Genomic DNA, 18,391 nt, shown 5'->3' with positions numbered 1-18,391 from the left:
TCTTCTAACCTGACGATCCGCCGGCCGCAGGTGTTGGCTGTTTACCTGCGATCTAACCTGACGATCCGCCGGCCGCAGGTGTTGACGGTCTTCTAACCTGACGATCCGCCGGCCGCAGGTGTTGGCTGTCTTCTAACCTGACGATCCGCCGGCCGCAGGTGTTGACGGTCTTCTAACCTGACGATCCGCCGGCCGCAGGTGTTGGCTGTCTTCTAACCTGACGATCCGCCGGCCGCAGGTGTTGACGGTCTTCTAACCTGACGATCCGCCGGCCGCAGGTGTTGGCTCCCCGCTCGGTCAGGTGCTCTGGCACAACAATATATATATATATATATATATATATATATATATATATATATATATATATATATATATATATATATATATATATATATATATATATATATATATATATATATAGGGGAGGGGTTTAAGGAGAAGAGTTGTTCGAAATTGCGTTGTGCTGTAAGAAAACGTGCCGCCTAACTAGATGCTCATTCCTTTAATATTTCATCTTTGCACGGGCTAAGCTGGTTTTGTTCAGCGCGACACCTCTACCAGCACACATATATTTCACGCCCAATTTCCCGTAGTGGGTTTAGCCACGTCACCAACTACCGACTAGCCATCACGCGCAGGGGCAGCGTTCGGGGCGGCTCGGCGTCCATTCGGCTCTCATATCCTTGCAAAATTAGGCCCTTCTGCGCACAATGTTCGGCGGCGCTGTCCAGTGGGATCCCCTCATGTGCCTCAACGAGGAGCCGACACCCCAGTGCCTCTTGCGGGTCAAGAAGGACATCGCGGACTTCAACGCCAGTCCTCCTGCGGGACTGTTCATCGCACCCGAGGAAGGCGACATCACCAAGATTCACGCCCTTGTCGTCGGTCCCAGTGGAACGCCGTACGAGGGTGGCTTCTTCCAGTTCTACATGAAGTTCCCGCCCACCTACCCGATCAGCCCACCCAGGGTGCGTATCATGACAACGGACGCTGGCCGAGTGGGCTTCAATCCGAACCTGTACGCCTGCGGCAAGGTCTGTCTCAGCATCCTCGGCACCTGGGCCGGGCCACCGTGGAGTCCCGCTCAAGGCCTCGAGAGCGTCCTGATATCAGTGCAGTCTCTGATGAATGAAAGGCCCTACCACAACGAGCCTGCCTTCCAAAACCGGGAACGGGCACAGGGAGAGGCCGACCGCTACAACGAATGCATTCGGCACGAGACGATCAGGGTGGCGGTGTGCGACCAGGTCGAAGCCGCTCTCAAGGAGAGTCCCGGCTGCCCGGCCGTCTTCAGGGAGCAGATACTGAACTCCTTCTCCGAGTCCTACGACAAATACGAGGAAATCGTGAAGGGAAAGCTGCATCTTACCGGCACGAAGGTGACCACTCTCGGTTTTGCAAACATGACGTACCAGTACGAGACGCTGCTGACCAGGATGCGAGGTTTAAGAGACCAGGTCAAGCAGAAAAAGGAAGCTGCTGTTGCCGCAGCAGCAGAAGCTGCCGAAGCTACCGCAGCTGTCCAAGTTGCTGATAATGCTGCTGCCGCCACGAACCCGGTGAACTGAAATATTGGTCATTTAATATTGCCATATGTTGACACACGTCTTTCCCAGTTCTGCCGCAGAAAATAACGGCCGAATTTTTGTACGCCGAAGTAAATATATCAGCTGCAATGCCCGAGTGTCGTGTTTAATTACGCCGTGCTACTTGTCATGAAGCAGTAAAGAAAGCAGTCGATGGGGAAATTTCATATACAGATTCTTAGTCGACGGCATTACTATATTGCATAATGCACGTCTTTCTTTCGTATTTCACGCCACTGGTAGGGTCGGTAGAAGCTGCAAATGCCGAAGTTCCTGCTGTTAATGCTGCTGCTACAATAAACTAAATCAACTAAACACAGGCGCAGTTCTGATTTTTCCCGAGGGAGGGGCGGACGGGGGGATGGTAGCAGATACTATTGTGTACATCAACACCTTGTGCGAAGTTGGGGTTACGAGAAGCTGGGGTTACCAGCCCCCTCGCTCCGCTGTTAAATGTGAGCATCGCAAAAAGGCTATTTCAAAGGACCAAATGACACGCTGAAAACAAATTCTAAGCTTTTTTGGAAGTACTTAAAGGGGTGTGGATCAAGTGATACGGAATTAAGTGATCGTATGCAATAACCTAGTTGTCAGGGATGACGAAGATAAGCCAACGTATCTAAATGAGTTCTTCCGTTCGGTATTTCTCCCAGTAAAATGAGACAGTTTAACGACCCCTGTTAGCAATGTGCTACTTATAGCACCGGTGGAACTCAGCGTGCCCGGTATAAAAAAAAAACTAGCCGTTCCGTGTACGAATACAACCGATGAGCGAAGCTCCTTAGAAATGGGACGCAAACGACTATACGCCTGATCTTGCTGCTGGCTTTCAGGAAGGCGGTAGGGTGGGGAGCGCGTGGGGAGAGCGTTGTTGTTGTTGTAGTGGTTCTGGGGGGGGGGGGGGGGGAAGACGCTAATTTCTGCAGCCCTTGAGGGAGCACGGCGCAAGGAGAGCGTCTGCTACGCTCGGTGGCGGGAACGACTGAGCGAGTGAGTGTGCGGCGCGCAGCGCAGGGAGAGGGAGACAGGCGGGAGAGGGGTGCGAGCGGTGACACGGCGGGGACCGTCGACGGCGGCGACGGAACTCCGCGCGTGGCGTTCGGCGCGCGCAGCGTTACATTGTCTCTTTGCACCGGCGCCGGGTGGGGAGAGCGTCTGCTACTACCTTCGGCAAAGCGCCCGTAGTGCGCTAGAATGATGGTTGTCATTTCAGAATCCACGATAAAGGTGGCGAAAGTGAAGACGACCATTATAGCCAGTTGTGCACAGAGCTTATTTCTTTTAACCTCGAATTTCTGGTGCGCTAGAACCAACTCGCTCAAGGCCTAAACATTTCCTCTTAAATCACCGGCTACTGCAACCTAAAGCGCTACTTAAGGGAAGGGAGCTTCGACGGCGACGGCGGGGTGCGGGCCTAAGGAGCTTCGCTCCTAAAAAATCCACGCATCTCCACTAAGTGAATCATGACGAGTGGGCGAAGCTCTGGGTATCGTATGGGTGAGCAACCGTACGTTACGCGAGCGTTGCCCCATATAATGTAAATTGAGTGACAAAGTGACATGAAGAGTCGAAAGCAAAGCTAAGTCCTAAGGTCCATAATGTGTACGTTGACGTCAGCGACTAGTATAAAGGGTTTGAGCTTGCAGGCGTTTTATATTGCTTTGTCACAATTATGATTGATATTAGTCTATTGTTAAACTTATTGATAAAACCAGACAGCTCCACGAAGTGAATCATGACGAGTGGGCGAGTAGGTGTGTAAGCACGGACACGGACGCCACACGCATAGGCGTGCGCAGACTTCCCCATTAGGGGGGACAAAGATTCGTCGCAGCGCCCCCCCCCCCCCCCCCCCACCCTACTAAGTCAATGAATGGGGCAGATTTTGCGCCCCCCCCCCTCTTAGGTGGCTAGAAGGGTCAATGTACGGGGCAGATTTTGCGCCCCCCTTCTTAGGGGATTAGGGAGGGCGGCTGCCCCCCCTGTGCGCACGCCTATGGCCACACGGACGGACATGCCTCGGCCTTAAGGTGCTTCGCCCCCAAACGTGACACCAAATAACAGATGCGCAAATTGTGGACAATCCGAGACCCACTAAGCATGCGTTATTTGAATGCGTTGCTACTAAAGGTGTATGGCACCTTGTTTGGCGCACTTTTGGAGTTAGAGCTACATCGCTGTCGCAAAGGAATAACGCCATCTTTGCCCATTTGATGCTCTTGCACTCTAAGAAAAAAAAGAGTCAAAAGAGGGTCATGGAACCGTGACTCTCTTCGGGCGTCCATGTGACCCCTTTTGGAAGGTACAGGCAGAGAAAAAGAGTTAGCATTTTGGAAGGAGTCACTGGACGCTCCTGAAGCGCGTTTCGATTGACTTCCGTCATGAAAGAGCCGCCGTATAGGGAACCCAAGCTCAAGTTTGCGGCGCGACGACAGCGCCACGCCAGCCGCGCTGCGGCTCTGTCGGAAAGCTCTGAACCTTCGGCGCGGCCGACTCAGCCCCTTTCACGGTAGCGGTAGCGCACGTGCGCACGCGTTCTTCTCTCGGTGCGGGTAACTGGGGGGCCGTCAGCTGGGTACGTTGAACCGAGAGGCTTGCTGTGCGAAGCTGCGCATTTCAGCGATGGCAGAAGCGACCCCGCGGAAGCGCAAGCGTGGTCCGAAGTATTGCGGTTTAGCGGCCAGCCACAACAGTGCAGACAACACCAAGGCACGCGATTTACGTGTTAAACTGTATCGTTTCCCGGGCGTTTCGTACGAGAAATAAAGGCGGCAAGCGTGGATAGCTGACAGCGCTGTCTCGGTAAGTAACGCGGCGCATGCACGCAGCGACTACATTAATGATTACTCGCTGTCTTCTCGTATTGTTAAAGTTCAGTTACGGTTGTAGGTGAAGCAACTTTGTATTTTGATTCCCCGTGTTCGTGAGACCTACCAGTCGTTGTTGAACGTTCACATTCGCGTTATACCGTTAGCATTGCGCGGTTGGTTGAATTCAACTGAACTCGGCACATCGTCAGAAGTTCGGCGCCTGCATTTCACGCGTCGGGAAGGCTGCTTTATCACGCCGGAACGGACGTCTGTGCATTTGCAGCAAGCTTTGACATCGTTCTGCAGGTTTGCTTTGTTTTTGTCACTTTATTAGGGTGATATATATTTAAGCCGCTAAATATAACTGGCACTTAATACATGCTTTGCAATTGCAACCATGAAGTAACCACCTTCTGACTTTGTGCGATTTTCTAGCCTCGTTCACGCAGCAGGTTTTATACGCCTGTCAAGTCGATATCATAAGAAGAGACTGCAAGCATGACGCGAGAGCCGAAAAAACGAGGCGAGCAGTTCATCTTGCTTCACAGTGGTTAAAGCTCAGCTACGCGTCTTAATCGGCGGGTGATTCTCCAGCGGCACGGAGGACTTGACTCTAACCTTCTCAGGAAGCAGTGCCATGGCCGTATAATCTTTTTTTCGCACGCCGCAAACGTTTGTTCACGAAAGTACACGGCTGCTACTGTAAGCATGCCATATCAAAACAACAAACATATGATTCGTAGTCCACGCCGCAGAACATCGATAGCGTGTACGGCTTCATTTCGGAGTGCATGTGGACCATTATTCATCTTTAACATGACAGAATGAGACTTACCTCGAGGTATACGTCCTACACGGTGTAATCGCGACTTGGGAAATGCATTTCGCTTTGAGTTGGGCGTCGTTGTTATCGATCGTCTGCTCTTCACCGTTAACGTGATTGACGAGCCTTTCTCATTTTATCAAGTTCGCTTTTCGGAAGTGCCAGTCAAGCTTGAAAATCCTTTTGAAGCCGCACTGCAAGCGGTACATTGTGAGGCGGTGCAAGTGCACCGCGAGATCTCTGCACGTGCAAAGCGAGCGGCAACGCGGTGGAGAGAAGGGAAAACGCGCGCTGCTAACACCCCAGTTTCTCTTTTTCTGCCAGAGATGGCGCTGCCTGTCAAGAGCAGCAGCGCCGCTAAGCGTTGCTTGGGAAGCCTATAGTGCCTACAATATACTACCGGCGGTTAGCGCATCGAGGAGACGCCAGCCCTGGAAACGAAAGTAACGTTCTGGCGCGTTCGAGTACTCATTATGCTCATTTATTCTACCGCATCCAAGTAAACGTTAATGCGGCAGTGGCTCATGATACCCCCACTCTCGTGCCCGTACAAATGTCGCAACTTTCATGCCCGTACCGCAGAAACAGGCAGTACACCACAGAGAACGCCGACACAACGCCCACGGCCGCTACATAAAAGAAAAGGTAGCGGCCGTGCAACGCCACTCGCGTGCTCACGCTGGCTCGGGCACGTCATGCGCACGTGACCATGCACGCGCATGACGTGTTCATGCGTATGTGTCAAGTGAAGAGGGCAGGGAAGGGATTTGGCTTGCGAAGGCTACACGGGTCGAGTGGCAAGGGTTTGAAACTCGCCTCCTCGCATCATGGTTTCGCGCCGCTACAAATTATTGTTTTTCACAGCTCGTAATGAACCGATTTGAAAAATTCTTGCAGCATACTGCTCTTCATTTGGCACACAAAAACTTCCCGCATCTAACTAAAATTTGCTATGTGGCCTGGTAAGGGGCCCTTTAAAAGAAGACCATATGGTCCATATTTACGTACACCTCCACTACGGCGTACCTCATAATCATATCGGGGCTTTGGTACGTAAAGCCAAATATACATTATTATTTTAATTTGAACTTATGTCACCTCACCATCACTCGACGATTTTCGTTTTCAGGTGCCACTCCGACCTTGGAACATTTGTCTCCATCGGGATGCGAATCTGGCGACCTGTGACGTCACCGGATCATTTTTCGCATTGCTTCGTGTTCACGCCGACGCCGCCGACGGTCACTTTTCCCGTTTCATGAGGCACCTAAGGGCTCATCAGGGCGGCGAGGATTCGAGCATCTGTCCTCGTGAAGTTACCTAAACGTGGCCTGACCATGCCATGAATCGTCTTTTCTGACGACGATTGTCCCTGGACTCTCCTATTATGTATGTATGACGCCTCCGACCCCAGAATTCTCATTGCCCGAAACCCTAGCTCTGAGACAATGAGCAACCATTAAAGTGCAAATCTCCTCCACTCTTGCCATCTGCAGTTGCGAGGGACTTGGTTACAACTTAGGAAGTCTTGGAGCGCTACTTAAAGTAACTTTAGGCTAAGGTGCGATTGCCGATGAGCTGTTTCGATAATCCCCGCTGAAGATGTGTTGCCACTGGTGCCCGAATGGGCGAGGCTTAAGCGAGAGCTGGGGGATTTTTTTTACCCGAAAAATTACTATCAGAGTTGCCCGAGCAACCACATACGGTCTGAAGAGACAGTTGGACGGGTTGGCAGTTATTATTATTACCAATCTGTCGAAGCGGAGGTTCAAGCAGAAGGGTTTTTTTTTTTTTTAATTGAGAGCGAAAAATTTACGGGCAGTTTGCACTAAAACACGCAAAGCTTGGCACAGCGAAGCACGGGCCCGTCGCCTCCCGTACTCCCCCTCGACCGACACGTTTATAGCTTCGAGATGCGCGGCTTCCTCCTCGGGAGTACGCAGCCAGGCGATGCATTAAAGAGCGGAGGTTGCGCGCGATGTCTCCGTCGGTGGGCATGGCTTAGCTACAGTACATGCGCGGCTTGGCAAGGTGGTGCGGTACTTGATCGCTTGACGACGCGACGCTTGTTTCCCTTTCTTTTTTATCTTTTTCCTCTCTCTCTTTCGTTGATGTTCTTTCTGTCTCTCTTTCTTTTTTCTGCATTTCTTTCTCTCTATTTCTCTTTCTCATTCTTCCTGTGCTACGCTTTACTCTCTTCCCTCCTCCTTTCCCTTCTCCTCACCATCACATCTCTCCTCCTCACGCTCACTTCCCTTTCCCACCCCCTTGCTACACTACACTATAAAAGGCTAGGCTATGCTCTGCTAGCGTACCTGGATAGCCGAGTGGTTCGGACGCACGCCTTCGGATCGGGGGTACGCGGGTTCGAATCCCGCCTCGTGAAGAATTTTTTTCGGCAAGAATTTTTCTCTTTCTCTTTCTTTATATCTTTCTTTTCGTCTCTCTGTTTGTTTGTGTCTTTCTTTCTCTCTCTCTCTCTCTCTGTACTCGTTCTCAGGGTTATTACAGGCCACGCCGTAGTGGTGAGTAGTGGGTATTGCCCAAATTCTGCGGCACATATCCATTCATGATGACGATAGTTTTCGGGCATGGTCAGACACTCTACACACTTTACGCCGAGATAGGACAGCTTCGCTGTTAAAAACAGCACATAAATGTGCAGCCTAAGTAGATGCTCAGTCCTCCAGAATTTCATCTTTGAACGTGCTAAGTCGGTTTGCTTGAGCGCGCCACTTCTACCAATACCCATTTCACGCCCTATTTCGCGTAGTGCGTTTAGCGACGTCACAAGGTACCCACCAGCCATCACGCCAGGGGCAGCATTCCGTTCAGCTGGTCTGGCTCCCTCCCCTCTTTGCTCGTTTTGCAACAACGACGAACCAGTCGAGCATTATTTTTTTATCATGCAACCACTTAAATTTACTCAGGAAAAACATTCTCAAAGCGGTGTTTAATCTAACTAGATTGGACTTCATTACTTCTAATATTCTATCCTTGGGAGCCTCCTTATTAGGTCATTGTCACCGGGATGTCTGTTCCGCTGTAGAAAAATTCTTAATTGAATCAGGGCGGCTTTGATTCTGCATTTTTTTTTAAATTAGCATTAATTTATTCTAACTATTCTAGAATCCATTGGTCATAGAAACCATATGTGACCACTTTTGTCTATAAATTATTCGTTTCTTGGCCAATCCCCCAGATTGGGTGTGAGCCATTCATAAAGGAAATCATCGTCATCATCATCAGCTCGTGGTCCATTCGGCTCGTATATCCTTTGATAATTAGCTAGGCCCTGCTGCGCAGAATGTGCGGCGCTCGCTCCAAGGACCCCCTCATGTTCCTCAACGAGAAGCCGCCGCCTCACTGCCTCCTGCGGGTGAAGAAGGATATCGCGGACTTCAACGACAATCCTTCAGTAGGACTCATCGTCGCATCCAAGGAAGATGACGTTACCGAGACTCGTAACCTTGTAGTGGGTCCCAGTAGAACGCCGTACGAAGGTGGCTTCTTTCAGTTCTATGCGAAGACCAACTGCGTAACTGACATATGTACCTGACACACGACTTGCCCCGCTCTGCCGCAGAAAATAACTTCTGAATTCTACGCCCAAGGGTCTATATCAGCTGCAATGCTTAAGTGTCGTGTTTAATTACACCGCGCCACGCGTCATGAAGCACTAAAGGAAGCAGCTTCACATATTATCCATTCGAGCCGGGGTGGAGTCGCTAACGGGGCTTCAGCACCAACCCCTCCTCCCCCCCGCGAAATCTTTTCGCGCCGTCATATGCCGCCTACAGTGACAACCGCCTGCGCCGGAAATTATTTCAGGTTTTTATATGGAATGTTCTTGTTTTCATGGTCCAGCAGACATTTCAGCGCAATCATTGCGATCTCGGGCTGCCTGTCCTGGACACGCCATGCAGCCGGAGCCAGGTAACCCACAGATCCCTTCAAACCACGAAGCATTCAGAGCGGTTCAATACCGCGAGCGCGAGGCTCTCAGCGTTTAGTCAGATACCGCACCGCCTCAGGGCACCGCGACGGTGCGGTATCCCACTGCTACACAGCGCATGGTCGACCCTCGACATGGAGCAAGAATACTTCTCTCTCCGTGACCCTCGAAAGAGCTCCTCCACGTTTCTACAGTGCCTCTGCTTCGCAGTTGAGCAGTTTTCCCTGGAGTCATCTATAGATGACTCCAGGGAAAATTCCATGGTTCCAATATATTGGAACGATGGAGCTTTAAAAAGAAAGAAAGAAAGAAAGAAAGAAAGAAAGAAAGAAAGAAACTTCGAGCAGCTTTACTGACTTAACGCCGCGAAGACTGGTTAAACAGAATAGCTGGTGGCATGACTGCCTACACGAAGGCCCGGACTTCCTCGAAAGCCCGGATCTATCTATCTATCTATCTATCTATCTATCTATCTATCTATCTATCTATCTATCTATCTATCTATCTATCTATCTATCTATCTATCTATCTATCTATCTATCTATCTATCTATCTATCTATCTATCTATCTATCTATCTATCTATCTATCTATCTATCTATCTATCTATCTATCTATCTATCTTCTGAAGAGCGCACGACTTTAGCCATCGCGGAACATTATAGTTATACACAGCTTCTTCATTTTTAGTGGACTGGAAGTGAGTAGTGGGATCCGTGCAGTGGCACATACCCGTTAGGAGCTGCGGACGCTCCGTAGGGATTTTCCATTATCATCGACCTTATCCGCTGTTGAAAGAAAACGCCAAACCTGCGCGAAACACGCAGCGCACTCGCAGCGTAAGCTGGGGGAGCGGCCTTCATAGAGCCCGTTGTAAACTCTCTTGGGCCGCCTGCTGCAAGTACAGGTGCGAGGTGCCCACCACGCCAGTCGTCATCATTTCGCGCAGTAGCAATTATTTTGCGAATCAGCGAAGTACCCACTGCGCGTATGTAAGGCAGTCCGCGCATACGTACGCAATCCCCGCATACGGCGGCCCATATGGCACATCGAGCCCATTTTGTGACGCACCAATCCGCGATGTGACGTCTACATACTTGTTGTGGGCTTGCGCAGGCCTACAATTAAGCCGTCTTGGCCACCTCCGTTCAACAGGCCTCAGGCCTGTACAACCACCCAACCTCGACCGCTGGATTCATGGACCTCACCAACGTTCACTTAGACTTTATACACGAAGCAAATTTACGTGTGTATTTTTGACACCACGAACTACTATGCCTAAGGGGACGCTTCCGGAAAAAAAAATGTGCACGCGACGGTGAGAACCTCTATACTACAGATGCCCGAACAGCCATATATGCATAGGCGTATCTATGGGGGGGCGGGGGGGGGGGCAAGGGGGGCGCTAGCAACCCCCTGAGAAATGTTAGGGAGCGGAGCAGCCCCCCCCCCCCCCCCCCCCCCCCCCCCCCCCCCCCCCCCCCCATTCGATAGTGGTCACTGTCGGCTGGACACTGGGAAACGAAGGACTGTGGCGAAGTTGTCCTTCAACACAGCAATCCCGTCATTATGTAAAGAAATTTGTCCTTCGCTTCTACTGTGAAAATTGTCTTCCGCGTCTCACGACCACGCACTGTAGGCTCTCTGCGGTGCAGGCCGCCTATGCGGCGCTTTCGCGCCTTGCGCTCCAGCATTTTAAAGGAGACTACTGCTGAGCAGGGGTGCTATAACGTTAGAACACTCTGTCATGCTTTGTTTCTGCTTTACCTGGCCTGAAATTTATATCATCGACGATGCAAATACGGGCGGGGACCAGTAAACGCTATGGACAGAGGAAACACTCTTCCTCTTTCAGGATATTCATTTTCTTTCAACAAAAAAGAATAGCATCACCGCTGATTTGTATCCAAGCTGGTGTTAGTCGACAAGAGTGCAGAAGTGTTAAGTGTTTCAGTTGGGCTGGATCTGGAGAGCTAACAAAGGTTTCCGCTTTAGTCTCCGATCAACCTGCTTCACCTCGCTTATTATATGGTATACTTTCAGCGATCGCCGTGGCTTGCAACAATGCGACGAATAAGGCAGTGGACTCGAGCACATTGGGAAGCCCAACTTTCAAGCTTGCCCCGTAGCTTGTTCTTCCAGACCAGGCGGATCGTCAAGCTCCAGGTTTTCTGGACTAAGAGACTGAATTGACAGCCGGGCTAGTTGGTCTTGATTCATCTTGAATTGAATTGTACAGCGCAAAATACCACTCGGACGGCAAAAAAAAAGCACACACGACCAGCGCTGTTTATTTCTCTATCTCTCCCTCTCTCAGCAATATGTTGCGTTCACAGTTGCATACGCGCAGAAACAGCTCAACGTCTTTTCACAACAACGGAGAATATTTATTATACTCATATAAATTCATCTCGCCAGCTGCTGTAATTAGCCTTTGCCTGTGTGAGCAGCGGGCAGCCTTCCTAAACCAGTGGTCAAAAATACGCTGCATTGAATATAGTGTGTTCTCTCATTTTTTACGCGGTCGCGCATGAGTGGTCACTACACGACTGCTCATTTTCGCGTCACTTGTTGCATTCGCGTTACAAGCAGGTGTTGTGGGCGTGAGCCAGAAAATTTCTACAAATCACACACAGTAACGACCTATGCGGAAGGAAACAACGCGCGGTAGTTTAACGTCATAATCACCCACATTTTTAAAAAAAAACATTCGCGCTTACACTGTTAGCATAGGCGCATTTATATACTTGCAGGGGCCGGAAGGCCCTCCAAGCAACGTCACAAATGCAAATACGTCGAGTATAAAGAATGAACTACCTCTAATACCACAAATTCTTACATTTTAAGGGAAAATTGTGGTTAACAAGTTAATAACAATGCTAAATAATAATAATAGTAATAATGTAATAGTATTAGTAATAATAACAACAACGCAATAGAAACACCATTTCGACTAAGAGAAATCAAGGCAAAATATACGCAAACCTGAATACGTGCAAGAGCAGTATTAATTAATGAAAAGAGAAGGTGCACTCATTGCTACCTACATTTAAAACGCAATTATTAGAGAGCAGCTTTTAGGCATTTACGACATTTTATTGAATGATACAAATCTATACTACTGGGAAGGCCGCCATGGGCATAATTGTTCTCATGCATAAAGCTGTGTGGTTAATGTATAGAAGTGTTGCTTCGAATACTATACACGCATAAAACGCATAGTAATGTAGGGTTGTCCCTATAGTGTACGCTACGTAAAACTAACCGTACTTCTACCATAATGTTATTAAACATAGCTAAGCAAAATTCTATCAGAAATCGCATCAAACTGAGTGCGAACGAAGCAGCTCTCTCTTTCTCTCTCTCTCTCTCTTTATATATATATATATATATATATATATATATATATATATATATATATATATATATATATATATATATATATATATACAGCGCCTCCTCTATTTTTCTGTGCCTGGGCGAAGGAGCGGAGCGCAATGGGAACCGACCGTCGGCCGCCACCGCAGTAGACCCGCCGACGCGTCGTCGCTCGCGCGGAGACGAATGCCGCGGCTGCATTCGAAGCGGGGGCGTAGCCAAGGGGGGGGGGGGGTTGGGGGGGTTCAAACCCCCCCCGAAATTTTTCAGTTTTGCTTGCGTATATAGGCATGCACACATACAAACGCACGCACGAACATACATAAAGTATGGTTGAACCCCCCCCCCCCCCCGAAAAAATTTCTGGCTACGCCCCTGGTCACGTGGTCGTGACGTCGACGAAGACAGCAGTCGGCCTTTGCAGGGTGAAACTGTTTATTTGGCCGAACTTGTGGCCAGAAAATGAGAACTAGAACTACAGCAATACACGCTGTACAATGATAGCGGCGAACAGGGCGTCGTCCGTCGATCAACTGACAAGCGGTCAAGCGCGTCGGCTTTTATACAGGCGCTATCGAACTTTCCAGCGATATCGCTGGTGGTTGCGCAATTTCTAGAATGAGCTCGAGCGTTCGCGTCTTGCGCGCAATCTTAACAAAATCATCTACAACAATCGTGAAGCTTCTCGAAGAATGAGGCGCGGTTTGCGCTGAGCGTTGCCGACAGCCTTCGTGGGCGAAATGCAGCAAAAGTGATAAGAAACGTACGTGGCAATATGTAGAGCTCTCCGGATCTCCTCGATGGTGAATGGTTCGTCCAGAGTGGAGTTTGGTTTCCCACTGTATTCGGTGTAGGCGCCGCCATCGCTCGTTTTCAGAGGCAGGTACTTTTTTGCAAGATAATCCAGGACTTCCTCCTCCGTTGATGACCTCGTGGCTTCGTGGAGGGTCTTGGCCAGTACTCTTCTCTGATTTGATTTGGTTCCGGTCTCGTCAAGGAGGTGTTTTAGAAGATTCCACTTGCCCCGCGTCCGCACCTGACCATCGATTGAATTGCAGATATCATCCCACTGCTGTCTTGACAGCGTTTGGCAGTGTTCTTCTATCACCTTGTTGACCTCGGCAATTTTCTTCCGGAGCCTGCGATTGAGGCGCTGGCCGTTCCATCTCTCGAGGAGTGACTGCTTAGCTTCGAGAAGGTGCGCAAGTCGGCTGTCCATCTTCTCTGTCTGCAAGTCTGTCTGCACCATCTTGGTGGACTCCCGGACATCCTGCATAACTGATTCGGTCCATTGTTCTAGGCCTTCCGGCTTCTCTCCATGGTCTGCTCGTTCTCGGCGGATTTTGCGGAACAGGGGCGTAGCCAAGGGGGGGGGTTGGGGGGGTTCAAACCCCCCCCCCCCCGAAATTTTTCAGTTTTGCTTGCGTATATATACACGCACACATACAAACGCACGCACAAACATACATAAAGTATGGTTGAACCCCCCCCGAAAAAAATTTCTGGCTACGCCCCTGATTCGAAGCTGCTATATGGTTCAATTTTCGGCTGTGTTCGCGTTGTTGAAAGTATAATTAAAACTTGTGAACTGGAATCATGAAGCACTTGTCGTTCTGGGCAACCAGCCCATTTTGAAGGCATGTGTCTTTCGCGGCTATTTGATCGAGACGCTCGCGCGTCGTCTGCTAGCCCGATACCAAAGAGCGCGTGCCAGTGATGCGCGGAAAATTGTTTTGTCACCGTTACGTTCGCTTGACTGAGAGTCGATTTTTGACTGTCTGAAAGTCGATTTTCGAAAGCAGCATTTGCCAAGAGCTAATACTGAAAGCTTGGGCGCTTAAAGTTCCCCGATGCGTGCTACCTTCTACTGGTGTAGCACACTATGCGCAAGCCTGGAGTTCATGCGCTAAATAGCATGAAATGTCACTAGACTGCTTCCAGGGATATACGTGATCGCCCGTTCCCTTCGTAAAGCTTTTGAGAATTACATTTGTTGCCACCGGGAGAAATCAACTGCTGGTGCCAGAAAAAGAGGAACTATGCCAAGTGATTCCACCATTTCTGAGCTTAAACCAGTTAAATCGTGGTGGTACGAAAAACAAACAAAAACAGCTACATATGCCGCGCGCTTCCTGCAACACTGACCGATGTGTGCGAGCAGACGTTGTTGTTCAAGTATCAAATCGTAGTGCCGACTCTCAACTTGAGCCAATGTGAAAGGCGTGAAAAACGGCGCGGCCTATTGTCAGTTGCTTGAGCTCGTCTTTGTATTTGTCGACGGATTGTTGTAGCCTCAGTATCTGGCTCCTCAGGAATCTCGGAGGGAGGCAGGGAATGTTCAATACATTGACTGAAAGAAAAAGAAGAAGATGGCTTTCGCCTTTCAGTCGTCTTAGATGAATGTGTAATGGACCCCGTGAGATTTTTTTTCTTTAACAATAAAGGGAAATAAAAAAAAGACAATCGTGATTTCTTTCAGTTCCATTTGCAGAGAGGAACAAACCAGTATGACATACTAAGGCATTGGGGCGGTTGCAATAGTCTGAAGTAGAAAATAAAATGCGAATACTATCAAACTCGAGTGCAAGTATCGAACCGGCAGCACGGACTGACAGACTGCCTGCGGAATACGTACAGCGAGGATGGAAAGACACGCGAACATGCGACATCTGCATTCTTTGCTGTTTCGCATTTATTTTCAAGTGGTTATAGCCTGGATGATTGATGAAAAGACGACGTCATCCATGACACAATAAAAGACCATCTAGCATCTTTTTATTGCCACCACGGTTAGAGCGTGATAAAAACAGCGGGCCGCTATGTTCGCGTTTCTTTCCATCCCCCTGTACCTGTGAAAGCTTCCAAGAAGCACAAATGCAATTAAACTCGTATGCAAACACGAATTCGAGAGCTTCGTGATACGCGCGACCCTAAAAACGTTGGCGCGACCGTTCAGCGCCAGCTTTCCGTAGTCTACTTGCACAGCGCCACCACGCGGCAGCGGCGAGCGGACGCGGAGCGCGCGCTCGACGGCCCGAGGAGAGCGTTCGCCCAGGCACTGAAAAATAGAGGAGGCGCTGGTATATATATACACGGCCGATGGGGTGGGGGATGCTTGCCCACCCCACTCGCGAACAATTTCGTACGCCGCTGCATATATGATTTGAATAGACAGGTGAACGGGTTTGCTGCTATTATTAATACGAATCTATCAAAGCATGAGATTCAGTAAGAAGACTTGTGCAAAATTGCGACCGAAAAACAACCACGTGTGTTGTAATAAAACATGGAGGACCCTTGAGCTTTTGTATATCACGCCCCTACCAGTGGCGTGAAATACAAAACAAATGCGTGCATTATGCAATATGGTAATGCAGTCGACTAAGAATCTGTAGATGGAATTTCCCCATCGACTGCTTTCTTTACTGCTGCATGACTACTGCCACGGCTTAATTAAACACGACACTCGGACATTGCAGCTGATATATTTCCTTCGGCGTGATATATTTCATTCAGCTGTTATTTTCTGCGGCAGAACGGGGAAAGATGTGTGTCAGGTAAAACAAATGGCAATATTACATGTTCAATATTTCAGTTCACCGGGTTCGTGGCGGCAGCAGCGTTATCGGCAACCTGGGCAGCTTCGGCAGCTGCAGCTTCAGTAGCAGCAGCAGCAGCTTCAGCTTGTGCAGCAGCTTCCTTCTTCTGCTTGATCTGCTCTCTTAAATCACGCATCCTGGTCAGCAGCGTCTCGTACTGACACTGTATCTGCTTTTGATAAGTAAAAACATCTTTCACTGTCGTGCCCGTCAGATGCACCTTTGCCTTCACGATTTCCTCGTATTTGTCGTAGGACTCGTAGAAACACTTAAGTATCTGCTCCCTGAGGATGGCCGGACAGTCGGCACTCTGCTTGAGAGCGGCTTCGACCTGGTCGCACACCGCCACCCTGATCGTCTCGTGCCGAATGAATTCGTTGTAGCGGTCGGCGTCTCCTGGTACCAGTTCGTTTGTGAAGCCTGGCTCGTTGTGATAAGGCTTTTCGTTCATCAGAGACTGCACCGATATAAGGACGCTCTCGAGGCCTTGAGCGGGGCTCCACGGTGGCCCGGTCCAGGTGCCGAGGATGCTGAGACAGACCTTGCCGCAGGCGTACAGGTTCGGATTGAAGCGCACTCGGCCAGCGTCCGTGGTCATTATTCGAACCCTGGGTGGGCTGATCGGGTAGGTGGGTGGGAACTTCATGTAGAACTGGAAGAAGCCGCCTTCGTACGGCGTTCCACTGGGACCGACGACAAGGGCGTGCATCTTGGTGACGTCTTCTTCCTCTGGTGTGATGAACAGTCCTGCAGGAGGACTGGCGTTGAAGTCCGCGATGTCCTTCTTGACCCGCAAGAGGCACTGCGGAGATGGCTCCTCGTTGAGGAACATAAGGGGATCCCACTGGACAGCGCCGCCGAACATTGTGCGCAGAAGGGCCTAATTTTGCAAGGATATGAGAGCCGAATGGACGCCGAGCCGCACCGAACGCTGCCCCTGCGCGTGATGGCTGGTCGGTAGCTGGGGACGTGGCTAAACCCACTACGGGAAATTGGGCGTGAAATAAATGTGTGCTGGTAGAGGTGGCGCGCTCAAGGAAACCAGCTTAGCACGTTTTAAATGCGAAGCATTTTTAGCGAACCTTTGGTACTTTGAGCGTTTCTATTTACGTATCTATTAGAGGTGTGCACGGGCTCCGGGTAGCCCGAAAGCCCGAGCCCGACCCGGCCCGCGGGCCGGGCTCGGGCGGGCCGACGTATTTTCACCTCGGGCCCGGGCCGGGCTCGGGCTACTTGGAGTTTTATCGGGCCGGGCTCGGGCCCGGCGCAAAGCCCGTCTCAAGCCCGAAATATAGAGAATGAGCGGGAATTGTTTTCCAGCACGCATACAGCGCCTTTTCCGCGACCGCCCTTTACCGCTTTTCCTTTCCATTCGCTACATTAAACAAAAGGGGAGCAGGTAAAGCACTGCCTCTGTTGCACTCCGACAAACAGAGAAGTAGCACCACCTGAGCTAGTGACGGCGCCACGCGACTGTTCGCGTTAGATTTAAGGCCAAATCCCATATGAGTGAAAATGCACGCGACAGCGACGAGCGACCTGACGTAGATCGCCTTCGTGCAAGCTGACGCTTGCATGGGCATACCCCATACACGTGACGGCTTTGGCGAGAGAACTCCATTGTTGCTGGCATGAGGCCGTCTACTTGTAATTTGTAATCTGTGTAATAGAGACTGTCCGTCGTGTGTTGTTTGATCATATTTGATATGCTCAATAAAATGCCAAATTACCGGAAAACGATGTTTTGTTTTCGCAGCGAACCTTCAAAAAGCCGGGCCGGGCCGGGCCCGGGATTGTGTTTTCGTACGTCGGGCCGGGCCGGGCGGGCTCGCAGCCCTTTGCCGTCGGGCTCGGGCGGGCCTTCGACAAAGTCAGCGGGCCCGGGCCGGGCTCGGGCTCGGAAATACGGCCCGTGCACAGCTCTAGTATCTATCTATCTATCTATCTAGCCGCCTACGTCTTGGTGCTCTCATGATCGTCTCCTTAACTTGGTGTAGACCAAAATTGGCGTGGGAGGGTAAGAGGATTTGACGAATATGACTGTCGGGTCATGACATGAATAACGTGCAAATCCTGTCGCGTACGTCGTCAAACCCTTTCCTCCAGACACGTATGGCACATACCCGTTAGCTACGGGCCGCGGTGTGCGGGTATGCGCCAAGGTGATTGACAGTTTATATCGACCCAGGAACGGCGAGAACAGACATTAGTCATTTAAATGAGAGAGCATTAAGAAAAACC

General features: G+C 50.1%; 2 protein-coding genes across 2 annotated transcripts; one reads left to right on the top strand and one right to left on the bottom strand.

Annotated features, from left to right (window-relative positions):
* The first annotated feature begins 629 nt into the window (after positions 1-629).
* Positions 630-1,568, top strand: LOC119386119 (ubiquitin-conjugating enzyme E2 Z). The gene has a single exon (XM_037653464.2). It carries the CDS (start codon positions 711-713, stop codon positions 1,566-1,568), a length of 858 nt encoding a protein of 285 aa, XP_037509392.1. The 5' UTR covers positions 630-710.
* Positions 1,569-16,142: 14,574 nt separating this feature from the next.
* LOC119386118 (ubiquitin-conjugating enzyme E2 Z) lies at positions 16,143-17,099 on the bottom strand. The gene has a single exon (XM_037653463.2). It carries the CDS (start codon positions 17,013-17,015, stop codon positions 16,143-16,145), a length of 873 nt encoding a protein of 290 aa, XP_037509391.1. The 5' UTR covers positions 17,016-17,099.
* Between the last annotated feature and the right edge of the window lie 1,292 nt (positions 17,100-18,391).

The sequence above is a fragment of the Rhipicephalus sanguineus genome, chromosome 3, assembly GCF_013339695.2.
Source record: "Rhipicephalus sanguineus isolate Rsan-2018 chromosome 3, BIME_Rsan_1.4, whole genome shotgun sequence".
In the NCBI taxonomy this organism is placed as follows: domain Eukaryota; kingdom Metazoa; phylum Arthropoda; class Arachnida; order Ixodida; family Ixodidae; genus Rhipicephalus; species Rhipicephalus sanguineus.
Note: the sequence above shows the minus strand (reverse complement) of the source record. Positions and strands in the feature narration are given on the sequence as shown.